Consider the following 14,521-nt stretch of genomic DNA (forward strand, 5'->3'; position numbering starts at 1 on the left):
GATTCGAACCCGCCACCTTAGGTGTATGTGGCTGGTGCCTTAGCCGCTTGAGCCACAGGCGCCGAGCTAACATATGCTTTCATTTCTCTTGTGAATATATCTACGAGTAGAATTGTTGAGTCATATGTAACTTTACAATTAACATTTTAAGGAGCTCACAGATCATTTTCACAGCCAAAGAGACTGCATCATTTTTTTTTTTTTGCAGTTTTTGGCCGGGGCTGGATTTGAACCCGCCACCTCCAGCATATGGGGCTGGCACCCTACTCCTTTAAGCCACAGGCACTGCCCAGAGGCTGCATCATTTTACTCCCAGCAGCAGTGTTTGTGTGTCCCAGTTTATCCATATCCTTGCCAACACTTATTATCTGTCTTTTTTTATTATAGCCATCCTAATGAATATGAAATGATACCTCAATGTGGTTTTGATTTGCATTTCCCTATGACTGATGATGTTAAGCATTCTTTCATGTGCAAGAAAAGACATTTTATCTTACAATACTCAGAGATTCTGGCCTAGAAAATTACACCTTTCAGACATTTTGTCTCACAATACTTAGAGATTCTGGCTAGAAAATTATACCTACACAGACACCTTTCAGATGAAGAGCTTTGATGCATACATTTTTTTCTTTTTAATTTTTTCAGATATATATTTCTTAGAGTCAGCACAGCCATGGTACTTTTGTAGCCAGCATAGGACAGATGAGAAAGGCTCATGTGCTAGCCTGTTTGTTGAGTGACTGAGCATGCCATTTAGATGGATGATCAACCTTGTACTTTGTCTCAGGCTAGTAAGTTATAGAAATTTCCTTCATCAACAGTGAAAATATTGATGGGACATTACATGGCTGAAAAGTAGGTCTGAAAGGCTACTTTTTCATGTTGCTCACTTCCCAGATATGGATGGGGTTCTAAGATCCCTGGCTTGAATTTTTATTACCTAGATACTTTTTAATTTTTTTTTTTGAGACAGAGTCTTCCTTTGTCACCTCTGGTGTCATAGCTCACAGCAACCCCAAACTCTTGGGCTCAAGCAAATTTCTTGCTTCAGCTTCTGAAGTAGCTGGGCCTACAGAAGCCTACCACAACACCTAGCTATTTTTAGAGATGAGGTCTTGCTCTTGCTCAGGTTGGTCTTGAACCTATGAGCTCAGGCAATCCACCCAGGTTGGCCTCCTAGAGTGCTAGGATTACAGGCGTGAGCCACCATGCTCAACCTACCTGGACACTTTTGAGTTAGTCTAGCATTCCAAGGAGTATGGGAGCATCACAACATAGAGACCTTGGTAGGGAGGTAGAGGGCCTAGTAATTTAACTGCCAGATAATAATCTGCAGTCTCTCTTCTTCTGGAAATGGTTTCTCTGTACACAACATTACCCAAACCTAGTGGCCATATTGCATTCTTCTCTTTCTCTCACCTTCCAGATATAATCCATTGATTCTAGTTCATACCACACTTAATTGGTTCTCTTCCCTTCTCTTCTCTTCTCACCTCCTTTTCCTCCTTCTCTTTACTCTCCTCCTTCTCCTTCTTCTTACCATTTCTACTACCTCCACAATGGTCTGTGCCACCATCTTCTTCTCTCAGATGACTTTTAAAAAGCCTTCTAACTGGTCTTCCCACTTGTACTCTTGCTCTGCTCCAGTCTGCTCTTAACACAGCATCTGGAACAATCCTTTCAATCCTTTCATATATCAAGTTAGATCATGACACTCTTTTAGTAAAAACTTGCCAATAATTTCTCACCACAATTAGGATATAATTCAAGGTGTTTAATAAGACCTAAAAAGCACTACATGACCTGATCTCTCACTGCCTCTTGGGCTTTATTTTCTATCATATTTACTCTCTTTTCTTCCACTCTAGACACAGATGCCTCCTGCTATTCCTTGAATATGTCAGGTGTGGTCCCACCGAAAGGTCTTTGCACATGATAGTATTACCCGTGTGTGCTTCACTCTTATTCCAAATCTTCATAACCATGGCTCTTTATCCATCTTTTAGGACTAAGCTAAAATGACTCTTCTTCAGAGAGGCCTTTCTTAACCATCCTACATGCTGCAGACATTCCCACTCCCCTCATCCCCGCTTTTGCCATTACCTAGCTCGTCAGCATGTTAATTTCTTTCAGAGCACATTTTTAGTTTGTAATTTTTTTTTTACTTGTTTATGTACTGCTTCTTTCTCTGGAATGTACATTGTCAAGGCTAGGGACCTTTTATGTCATATTCACTCTAACATTCACCACTAACATGGTCAGTGCTCAATGATCATCATCATTTAGTAAATGAAATTTTCAAGGGGTTTCTGGCTTTATGAGTAAGGATATCCATTTTGTTGGGTAAAACAGGGGCCTTGAATCTAAGATTTGAAGGAACAATCACATTACTATGTGAGGATAATTTCTCTGGCTCCCGTTCTGAGAGGAATTCTTGCCATACATGTAAGCAGCAACTTAGGTATTGGAGGAGGGATGTGCTGGGTAATAATTCTGTGACTGGTAGCAGAAATGAAGCTCAGGATTGGATGCTTCTAGGTATGGTAGATCTGGTTTATCCTAGGATTATCCTGGTTACTAGCAAGAGTAGTGGGAAGTGCAGGCAGTGAGTGTGGCTCTTTGTGGTTGTTCATATTAAGGCCATAGTTATGTGGGTAATGGAGTTCCCCAGTACCAGGCACCTATCTATGCTATCTACTTAGACAGTTGTGGGTGGTCTACTAGATCAGCACATAGTCTACCAAGCTTTTCAGTGCTCTAGAACATTGGTTTTCAAGGATTTGTGATACTAAGAGCCTGGCAAACACTTGTTTAGGTAAAGGCTTCATATAATATGTAAATGAGTGGGTGGTGACATTTCTCAGTTGATGTAGTCATGGAGTGCCCCTGGCAGAGTGCTTACCCCTAGAGTGGCCTGATTCTCTAAAGTATGAACAAACACAACTAATCCTGCTTGTGAGCACTTTTCCCCAAATCTTCTCTGCCTTCTCTTCCTCCTCTGATAGGTATTTCCAGGTGGGTTGGGGGGCCTTATACAGTATTATGAGTTTAACTGTGTCTTCCCAAAATTGATATGTTAAAGTCCTAACCTTCAATACCTCAGAACATGATCTTTTTTTTTTTACACAGAGTCTCACTTTGTTGCTCCTAGTAGAGTGCGGTGATGTCACAGCTCACAGCAACTTCAAACTCTTGGGCTCGAGCAATTCTCTTGTCTCAGCCACCTAAGTAGCTGGGACTACAGGCACTCACCACCAATGCCCGGCTATTTTTAGAGGCAAGGTCTCTCTCTGGCTCAAGCTGTTCTTGAACCTGTGAGCTCAGGCAATCCACCCATCTTGGCCTCCCAGAGTGCTAGGATTACAGGTGTGAGCCACTGCAACTGGCCTCAGAATATGATCTTATTTGGAAATAGGATCATTGCAAATGTAAGTAGTTAAGACAAGGTACAAGGTCATACTGGAGTAACATGGACCTCTGGTCCAATATAAATGATACCTTTATAAAAAGAAGATTACCATCCTCAAAAGGAATGAACCTTGCCAACACTTTGACCCTAGACTTCCAGCCTCCAATACTGAGATGATAAATTTCTGTAAGTCACTCAGTTTATGGTGTGTTGTTATGGCAGCCTGAGAAAACTAATAACATAGACACTGATGCTGTGCCAGGCTCTTTGGACCAGGATTAAAAAGAGGAAAACACGTTACCTCCTGGGGGAGAAACAATGACCAGATCATGCCCACGGTGTCTGAATCATGGGAGAACCTCATTTGTCTACTCCTCCTGAGATGTGCAGGACAGTGCACCTGGAATCTCAATCCCCCAACCTTTGATGCACTTTAATATTTTAGGGGGAAACTTTGCCAAGAAAAGGCAGAAAACCAGTACAGAACATGCCTGCTGGTTGTTTAGTGCTGTTTTCAGTAGAAAATAAAGGGACTTTGAGAAGAAAAAATATATTCAGCTTGTCTGTCTATTATAGTTCTAAATTTTTCACTTGTTGATTTTTAAAATGATTGCTACAGGGAGAGAGAACTCCTCACTGATCTTTTGCCAAAAGTCTCCTAAAACAGAAGACAGGACACAAGTTCAGTTCATATGTTTAGAACTTCTCATTGTATGCCAGATGCTTCACCCACATCTCTGATAGGTTTGCACAGCAGACAGCCCTCCACCTGCCCACCCATCAGTCTCCAACTCAGTGTCCTAACAAAGGGCACAATCATTTATCCAGTAATAAAACACCTACTATGTGCAAGAAAGTTATATCCTGCCATCTCACACCATATATGAAAATTACCTCAAAGGGGATGAAAGACTTAAGTGTAAGAACTAAAACTATAAATCTTTTAGAAGAAAGCATTAGGGGAAATTTTCATGACCTTAGATTTGGCAATAGATTCTTAGAAATGACACCAAAGCACAAGGAATAAAAGACAAAACAGATAAATTATTTCATTAAGGGCAGTACTTGTGCCTCAAAGGAGTAGGGTGCCGGCCCCATATACCAGAGGTGGCGGGTTTGAACCCAGCTCTGGCCAAAAACTGCAAAAAAAAAATTTATTTCATTAAGATAAAAAATGTTTGGGTATCAAAAGACATTATCAAGAAAGTGAAAAGACAATACAGAATAGAAGAAAATATTTTCAGGTCATAGATCTGTTAAGGTTCTAGTATCAAGAATATATAAAGAATGCTTACAATTCAACAACAAAAAGACAAACAACTCAATTAAAATGGGCAAAGAACTTGAATAATAGATATTTCTCCAGAGAAGCTGTGCAAATGGCCAATAAACATATGAAAAAATGTTCAATGTCCTTAGTCATTAGGGAAATGCAAATCGAAACCACAGCAAGATACCACTCCACAGCCTTTAGGATGGCTATAGAAACAAGAAGTAAGTGGAATAGAGCAAGTGTTGGTGAAGATGTAGATAAATTGGAATCTTGATACATTGCTGGTAGAAATGTAAATTGATGCAGCCAATGTGAAAAACAGTTTGGCTGTTACTCAATAAGCTAAACATAGAATCATTATATGCCATAGTAATTTTGTTCTTACATATAGACCCAAAAGAAATGAAAACATGTAATCAAACAAAATAAATGTCATGAACATTCATACCAGCACTATTCATAATGGCCAAAAGGTAGAAACAATCCAAATGCCCATTGGCCCATGAATCGATAAACCAAATATGGTATATCCATGTAATGGAATATTATTCGGCCATGGAAAGGAATGAAGTACTAATATATAGTGCAACATGCATGGACATTATGCTAAAGTAAAGAATCCAGACACAAAAGGCCATATATTGGTTCAGTGCTAGTATCTCAGTGGTTAGGGTGCCAGCCACATGCACTGGAGCTGGTGTGTTTGAACCTGGCCTGGGCCTGCTAAACAACAATGACAACAACAACAAAATAGCCGAGGGTTGTGGTGGGCACCTGTAGTCCCAGCTACAGGCTGAGACTTGGGAGGCTGAGACAAGAGAATTGCTTAAGCCCAAGAGTTTGAGGTTGCTGTGAGCTGTGACGCCATGGCACTCTACCAAGAGTGACATAGTGAGACTCTGTCTCAAAAAACAAAAAACAACAAAAAAAGACCATATATTATCTGATTCTGTTTACATGAAATGTGCAGAATAGGCAAAAGAGACAGAAAGCAGATTGCCAGGGTCTTGGAGGAGAGGGAAGTGGAAAGTGACTGTTTAATGTACAAGATTTCCTTTTAGGGTGATGAAAATACTCTAGAAATAGATAATGGTGATGGTTGCACATCACTGTGAATATGATAAATGCCACTGAATTGCACACTTTAAAATGGTTAAAATGATAAATTTTATTTTATGTGAAACTTTCCAGTACAAATGAAATAGTGCTTGGCACTCTTGGGGCAGTAACACAGCCATTTAAATAACGTTTATGATGAGCTTTTCTGGACATGGAAAACACTTATGTTATAACATTAAGGGAAAAAAGCAGGGGACCAAATCTTCCATACAATATGATCTCCACCTCATAGAAACAAACAAAGTCTGTGCAGAGAAAGAAAGTCAGAGGACATGGACCAAAATGTTAGAGGCATTTATTTTTGGGTGGCAAGACTCTTTGGCTAATTTTGTTTTCATCCTTATACTTTCAAATACTTATACTTTTTCTTTAAAAAATACATACAGTATCACTTTTATAATGGAAAAAACACTTTAAAAAAAACTAAGGAAAACAATAAATGTAATTTAAAATAAAAGAAAACAAGGCGTAGAGATGAAGAGAGACAAGAGAGAACACGCTTCAGGGGAGCAATCAGGCAATTTGGACTTGAAAATTGCCAGGGAACAGATGGCAGCATCCAAGCAGACATCTGCAATGGATAGCAAAATCATATGCAAAGACACAAGTGGCCTGTGAAGCCAGCCCTTGAGAGGCCCAGCAGAGAACGGTACCTGCCTAGCCAAACGGAAGTGCAGAGCCCCTCTCCACCTTGTCACAGCCCAGCCTCCTCAGAGCCCTGCTGGAGGCCCCAGAGGCCGCAGTAGGGCTCTGGGAAGGTGTGCTTGCCTATGTGAGGGTGTAAAAGAGGTCGTGGAGCAAGAAAGAGGCGTCTAATAGTGACGTTGGCAAACATCGCAGCTGCCACTTACATGGGAACGTCACCATTTCTACACATGCTCACATACATGACCTAAACATCAGTTATTATTGCATCATCTTTTATAATATACCTGCGAGGTAGGTCATTATTCCCATCTTATCGTGGAAGAATGAGGCACAAAGAAGTGATGTGAGTTATGCATTTAATGTGTATGCAGTGCTCACTCTATACATGACACTGTCCTGAGAGCTTTCACCTGCATTCATTGCCCATGTACATACAACTTGTAGGAGGCAAAACTGGGACTCAAATTTGGCCTTTCGGATTCCACTCCATTGCACTCCTGCTCGTATTTAAGAAGAATTTACCTCTGTCCGCAGAATCTCAAGTAAGGCCACAAGTTGCCTACCTATTTATCCACCCATCCTTATTTTTCTGATTATAGTAATATATGATTATTTAAAACATGCAAATACTGCTGGGCATGGTGGCTCACACCTGTAATCCCAGCACTGTGGGAGGCTGAGGTGGGAGGATTGCTTGAGTTCAGGAGTTCGAGATTTGTCTGAGCGAGAGTGAGACATGAAAAACATGAAAAACTGGCTGGGTGCAGTGGCTCACGCCTGTAATCCTAGTACTCTGGGAGGTTGAGGCAGGTGGATTGCTTGAGCTCAAGAATTGGAGACCAGCCTGAGCCAGAGCAAGACCCCGTTTCTACTAAAAATAGAAAAACTGAGGAAAGAGGATCACTTGAGCCCAAGAGTTGGAGGTTGCTGTGAGCTATGATGCCACCATATCACTCTACCCAGGGTGACAGCTTAAGACTCTGTCTCAAAAAAAAAAAAAAAAGAAAGAAAGAAAGAAAGAAAAACCCAGCTGGGCAATGCTGTGAGTGCCTGTAATCCCAGCAGCTTTGGGAGGCTGAGGCAGCAGGATGCCCCCAGCCTGAGTTTGAGGTTGCAGTGAGCTACAGTGCCACTGCACTCTGCTTAGGGCCTAGGGTAGAAGTCTGTCTCAACAAAAACAAAGAAACAAGCAAAAAATAAACCATGCAAATGCTATGGAAATAAGTAGCATGAAAGTAAAAATCCCCCCAAATCTCAAAACAAATCCCCCTAAATCTCACACCTAAAGGCAATCATTCGTAACTGCTGAATGTGTGTTCTTCCAAACTTTTTTCCTGTATTTACGCTACCACACATCTTTTTCTTTTATTTTTCAGTAGGAAAATCCTAGACCTTCATGTATGTAACTCCTATTTCACATAATATTAAGTCTTGAAAGTCTATCTATGACTCTCTAGGCCTACCTTGTTTAACATTTCATTGTATAGAGGTAGCAATTTTCCTAATTAGTCACTTATTGTTTATACATGTAGGGTTTTCAACTGTTCTTACTTACAAACGATGCTGCAATAAATATCCTTGTACTCACATCTTTGTGTGTGTGTGTATACATATGTATGTATTTGTGTGGAATCAATTGATAGAAATGGACTTTCTGGGCCAAAAGTATACATACAATTAAAATTATCATAGATATTGGCGAATTTCCCTTTTAAAAATACTACTTAATTGGCACTCTCACCAGCAGTGGATAAGTATGACTCATTTCCCCAAGGCTTGCCAATGCTGGGGATTCTCAGTCTTCTGAAATCTAGTGGGCAAAATGGCATCTCATTATTGTTTTAATTTGTGCTTAAAAATAGTGAGGTGGCATCTTTTTATGTTACTGGCTTTTGTATTTCTGCTTTTGTAAATTGTTCTCTCCTGTCCTCTGGCTGCTGGTTTTAAATTAGTAGACTGCAGAGAGGTGAGGCCCTTGTAGAACTAGAGAGATTATGATACAGTCTCTTTTAAGGGACAAGCAAAACCCTGGAGATTTATGCTCACCATAAAACCAGGCTTTAACTGTTGTATTTGACGTCACTTTGGAGGGCTGAACAGAAAAGCAAAGTTAATGACCAATAATTGAGACCCGTTTCATAGCAATTATCATTTTGTGGGATTAACTCTTGATTTATTAGCCACATGAAAGATGATAAGATAATATAATCACATGAACTAGGGATGGAAATAAGCATTTGCTAATCCACCAATGGGCAGTTCAGAAATAGCAAGTGGATAGTATGAGTTCCCACACATGGATGTGAGTGCGGACAGGTGAGTGTGTGTGTGAGTATGCGTGTGGGCAGGGTTATGCAGGCACTTATTTGCTTCTGGAGGATGTTTGGTAGAGGAATGGAGAGAGAATATACCACATGGTTGGAGGATGTCTGGAAGCTTTTGTTTGGGGGTATCTCCCAGAAGCAGGGAAGTAGTTACTTCCTGGCAGTCTCTGCAGTGTGTTGTTCTGCCTCTCACCATTTGTAGAATGGTGGTCCCAACATTACAACTCTAATTCAGGGAGAGGTTACAGTACCATTCTGCCATAAAGCTCTTTTTGGTTTGGCTGGGGCTGTACTGGGACTGAACTAGGTTGATGGTAGGCAATCCTCAGATATTTGCCCAGTGGCCTGGGGGTGTGAAGTTTGTAGTGGTGATAATATCACCATTCATCAATAGCTTTCTATGAGACAAAGGGCATACACAATTTTAATTTTCATAGATACTGGCAAACTGCCCACCAAAAGACTGTACCAATGGACGTTTACTTCAGCAGTATTTAACAGGGCTTTGCATACATCATCTCACTTAATTTCCAAATAATCCCCTAAGGTAAGGGCTGTCACCTGGTAGAGACTAATGCCAACGGTAGAGTTCTACATTAGAGTTGGACAGACATACAACAGTGTGGCTCTGAATTCCCATTTTACTGACACAAATGTTGAGGCACCAGAAGGTTAAGCTACTTGTTCAAAGTGACACAACTGATCAGTGTTAGAGCTGGGATTTTTAACCCAAGAGGTTTGACTCCAGAGCCAATGGCAACTGGGTCCAGGGCCATCCAGAGAGCCTTAAAGCCACCACCACTCTGTTAGTGAGGGGATGGAAGGAAGACATCCAGATACACTCAGGGCAGTACCATCTCTTCCGCTCCTGAGTACGTACAGAAGCCCCAGAGCTTCAGGGTTATCCAGCTGGTCACCTTTCAGCCCTTTGTCAGAGCCTCCCAGCAAGAAGCGGTCTCTAGAGACATAATAAATCAGGTAATTTGGCTCAGGAAAAAGCAATGGAGAAACAAATTGCTGTTGCCCCATGAATATAATAAGGCAGTTAGGTGGGCGGAAGTAGTTCTCTTTTGATTATATGAGTAAGGATTATGTGTAGCAAATTTGAATTCCAAGCTGCCTTTGCTTCGGCCTCTTCCCCTATACTAGCCACACACTTGCAACTGCCTATCCGAACTGTCCAGCTGGTGTGTACTTTAGGAACACTAATCTAACTTTTCCTATTAGCCCAGACAAAGTATAATTAGGAAGAAACTCTCCTGCCAAAAAATCACTTGTCAATGTCAAATAGAGATGATTTTTGTATATTACTATTTTTGCTTATTTGCACCAGTATTGACTCAGAATTATATTGTATAATCAGGATTTGACTGTATTGCCAAAGGTGGTGATGAAAACATTTGTAACTAAAATTTCATTTGTTTTCTCTTTCCCCTTCCCCAAATTTGGGCAGATATGCTTTCGCTAAAAGGAAAAAGGCTGGATTTTTATGAAAGGGTTGACACCTACGTAAATGTGAACAACACCATTCCTGAACTCAGCCGATTCACAGCGTGTATTGATCTGACATTCATAGATGACAACTCAAGTTATTGGACGGCCTTCTCTTATATTACTAATAACACTCTCCCGGAAAGAGAAAATATACACCTTGGACTTGCAGGAGACCACCAGCAGCTAATAGTATACAACTTGGGCAAGACCTTTTATATCCCTTACCATCTGACTCCATTTCAATGGCATACAGTATGCTTGATATGGGATGGTGTGAAGGGCACATTGGAGATCTTCCTGAATAAACAAAGGATACTGGTAGTAATGGATCGACCGCAGAATCTGACATCTAATGGAATGCTGGCCCTAGGAAACTCTCTCAAGAATAGAGACAGCCAGGATAAAAATGTACCTAGCTTTCCTGGTAGCTTGTACTACTTTCAACTCTGGGATCACATCCTGGAAAGCGAGGAGTTTATGAAGTGTTTAGATGGAAATGTAGTTAGTTGGGAAGAAGACGTTTGGCTCGTCAACAAGATCATCCCAACTGTTGACAGGAGACTGCGCTGCTGTAAGTAGCTTATAAATTTCCAAGGGTGGCTTTGATGGAATACTCTTCTGCTCAGTGCTGCATTTAATCCACTCCTACACCAAGGCTCTGTCTTCCTCCCAGGGGCCCACGCTTGCCACAGTTTTATCTATCTTTTTTTATATCTATTTTTTAATGTAGAGCAAATACTATTCTCCTTTACCTTTTGTTTTGATATAATTTCAAACTTAGAGAAATACTGCAAGAATAGGATGAAAGAACTCATACACTCTTTACGGAGAATCACCAATGGTTAACATTTTCTCATATGCTTTATCCTTCTTTCTCGTCTCTCCCGTCCCTGTGCACACGCACGCTCACATACCCGCACGCAACTTATCTGTTTCTCAGTCATCTGAGACTAAGCTGCAGGCGGGATTCCTTGTTACCTTGAAATACCTTGGTGTGTATTTCCTAAGAACAAGGAATTCTCTTACTTAACCGTGCTACAATAATCAAAATTAGAAAATTTAATATGGATGTAATACTGATATCAAATTCACAGTTTATATTCAAATTTAGACAACTCTCCTAATAATTTCCTTTATAATTATTTTTTGCTTGGGCCAGGATCCGATTCAGCATCATACATTGCATTTAGTTGTCATATCTCTGGAGACTCTCATCAGGAATACATTCTCAGTCTTTCCTTGTCTTGCGTGATCTTGACATTTTTATAATACAGTCTAGTTATTTTGTAGAGCATCCGTCAATTTGGGCTTGTCTAATATTTCCTCATGATTAGATTCAGGTTATGCAGTTTGGGCGAGAATATCACGGAAGTGATGCTGTATTCTCAGTCCGTGGCGTCAGTAGACACATGGTGCCAATTTGTCTCATTACTCATGATAATAACTTTGCTCACCTGATTCTGGTGATGTCCGTCAGATTTCTCCACTGTAAAGTTACTTCTTTTTCCTTTGTAATTCTTAATTTCTGAAGAGTTAGTCAGAGGCTATGTAACGATCCTCTTCTTATCAAACTTCCACCCAGTAGTTTTAAATGTATTGGTGATTCTTGCCTGATTCACTAATGACTATAATAGTTGCAAAACGATCATTTTGAAAACTCCATTTTTTTGGTGCATTTATTAGTTGGTGTTCTATTATAAGGAAGAAGTTTCTCTTCTTGCATATTCATTCATTCGTTCATTCATGTGTTTATTATATGAGCATTAACTTCTGGATGCTCATTTTGGTCATTTGATTTGGTGGGTTACAAGCTGTTGCTATCATTTATTTTGTTGCTCAGATTGGCCCAGAATTGGTCAGTGAGAGCCCCTTAATCTGTCTCCCGTGTCCTTTTGACTCGTTTTTGTCATTCTTTGAGTGTTTTCCTTACTTTCTGGTACAACACGTTGTTCCAGCCTCATCTTGTACTTTTTCGGCTCAGCCCAAGAATCAGCCATTTTACCAAGGAATCCTGGTTCCTTCTAGGGAGGAATGGTATTTATAAATCAATTCCTTTTTTTCTTGTGAGAGCAATGATGATATTGGAGAACTATGTGGAATGGACTTCTTGTAAGAGAACTGGCTTCTTGGAACTGCCCATGTCTTTTTCTCCTTCTCTCTAGTTTTAAGGAGGAGGTAGAAGATTGTTTTTCTCTGCACAACCCCACTCTCCCTTCAAATCCAATCCTCTCCAGCAGTGGCAGCAACAGCACTCCCGAAGCGTGGGTAGTTAGTGATAATAACATCAAGACTTTTTTTTTCTTATTTCCCGAAACATTCATTTATTCTTAGAGGAGTATTATTTACTGTCCTTATGGGGTATTTGGGAGGAAAGGCAAAAAGGAAGGGGACGAAGGCTCCATCCATGCCTAAGAGGCCTTTCACAGACTCTGGGGATATGTTTTCACCAGCAGTCTGAATGCTGTTTGTGTTAATTGCAAAGGCATGGTCCAGGGGATTTATATCTGTTTCATTGAGACCAGACCAATACAAAGGACCAGGAAAGTCTTCCTTTGTGCTACTACCTGAAGGTATTTTCTTTTCTTTTCTGAGGCCTTGAAAATAAAAGTCCTTCCTGACTCTGATTACAAAACTGAGCTATGGGCTAGGAGGTTAAGCCCAAACAGCTCACTCAAAGAAGTATGGAGTAACTTTATCTTTGATCTAAAAAAAAAAAAAAAAGAAATATGGCCCTATTACATCCATATACATATCAATGGACTTTGAAAACCTAATCTGTTCAACTAATAGCCATGGTCTTTCCTACCACTTTCCTGAGAAATAGCTAAATCCAACTGGTGTGTTAAAATGCTGGACAACCCTCATTTATTTGGTTCTTTTGTATGCTTTTAAAATGTGCAGTCTGTCTTCTTGGTCTGATTGAGTCCTGGTGGGCATGATACCCAAAGTATCATACCAAACAAATAAAAGAAAAGTCAACTTAAACTGACAATCAAGCAAAACTGGTAGGAAATGTTCTCTCTACTATTAACCCTTCTTCAAGGGTTCTTTCCAAACCTTAAACCAGCAGTTCCTAATTGGAGGGCTAGAATGGCCTCGAAAGAGTTGGCAAATCCCTTAAAATTGAATGCTACACCCAAAAAAGGCAAGGCGAATTTTGGTCCTGTGGACAGAGTCTACAGTTTCTCTCACATTCTAACATAATATGATAATTGCTGCTTTTTCTTGGGTTCTTAACCTTGTGCCAGGCATTTTATAGAGGAGGAAACAGAAGCTCAGAGAGGTTAAGTAAATTGCCTAAGGTCGTTACTCATACAAGTAGTAGAGCTGGGGTTTGAACAAAGATTTGTCTGGCTGCAAAGTCCATGTTCTTTTCACCTCCACACTATGTGGGAATATCTCAAGGGAGTCTGTGGCTCCCAACAGGTTATGTTATATGTTATAATGTCTCCTTTGAAGGCTTCCTTTGAAGGAGTTGCTGGTGCTGACTACCCACCTTGGGAAATCAGGCTACCAGCTGCAGTCACTGCCTGCCTCTCCACTGAAGGAGCTGTAATACCATAGAATTTCTCTTACTTTGGTCTTGGCTATATGACATCTGAGAAAAGGGTGGCCATATATGAATAAATATGAGCAATGACAACATGTCTAGCTTCAGCTTTTCACTAATAAATTGGTATTTATGGTCCATAGAAGGATTATGACCTTTAAAAAATAAATTTTAATGAGCACATTGCTAGGCTACAAATCTCAATAAATCTATTTACACATGAATTATATATATATTTATATATTCATGAGAACAAGGCTTTTGGGGAACATTGGCTGAAAAACACGAACCCTACCTGGGTTTAATAAACAAGTATTCACTTTAGTCAGAGATCCTGCAGGAATAGTTAAATAGCACAGTGAACAATCATAATAACAGCAAAGCTGCTGGTCATTAGAAATTTAGTTTGGGAGTAGTTTTTAAGTATCTTTTCTTTATTTTTAAAAATAACAAATGTAATACATGTTGTTTGAGTAAAATAGATTTAAACAATTCAAAAACATATGAAGTATAAAAGTAAAACTTACCCTTATCCTCCCCTCAGAGGTATCTATTTTTAAAGCTTATTTTTCTATAAGTTTATAATAAGTGTGTATGTGTGCATGTATGTACATTGGTGTGTATAGTTTAATAAACCAAAAATTAGATATATGTACATACCTATTGTTCTGCAACTTCAATTATTTTAACTTTTTTTTTTT

At 39.9% G+C, this 14,521-nt stretch overlaps 1 protein-coding gene across 1 annotated transcript in view; it reads left to right on the top strand.

Annotated features, from left to right (window-relative positions):
- The window catches only part of ADGRG4 (adhesion G protein-coupled receptor G4), a 187,172-nt gene that overhangs the window by 5,756 nt on the left and 166,895 nt on the right, over window positions 1-14,521 (top strand). The window contains exon 2 of the mRNA XM_003802663.2: window positions 10,230-10,841. Coding sequence (XP_003802711.2) covers window positions 10,230-10,841 — 612 coding nt within the window. The remainder of the gene's footprint in view (window positions 1-10,229; window positions 10,842-14,521) is intronic.

The sequence above is a fragment of the Otolemur garnettii genome, unplaced genomic scaffold (assembly GCF_000181295.1).
Source record: "Otolemur garnettii isolate 467f Iridium unplaced genomic scaffold, OtoGar3 scaffold00252, whole genome shotgun sequence".
Classification (NCBI taxonomy): Eukaryota; Metazoa; Chordata; class Mammalia; order Primates; family Galagidae; genus Otolemur; species Otolemur garnettii.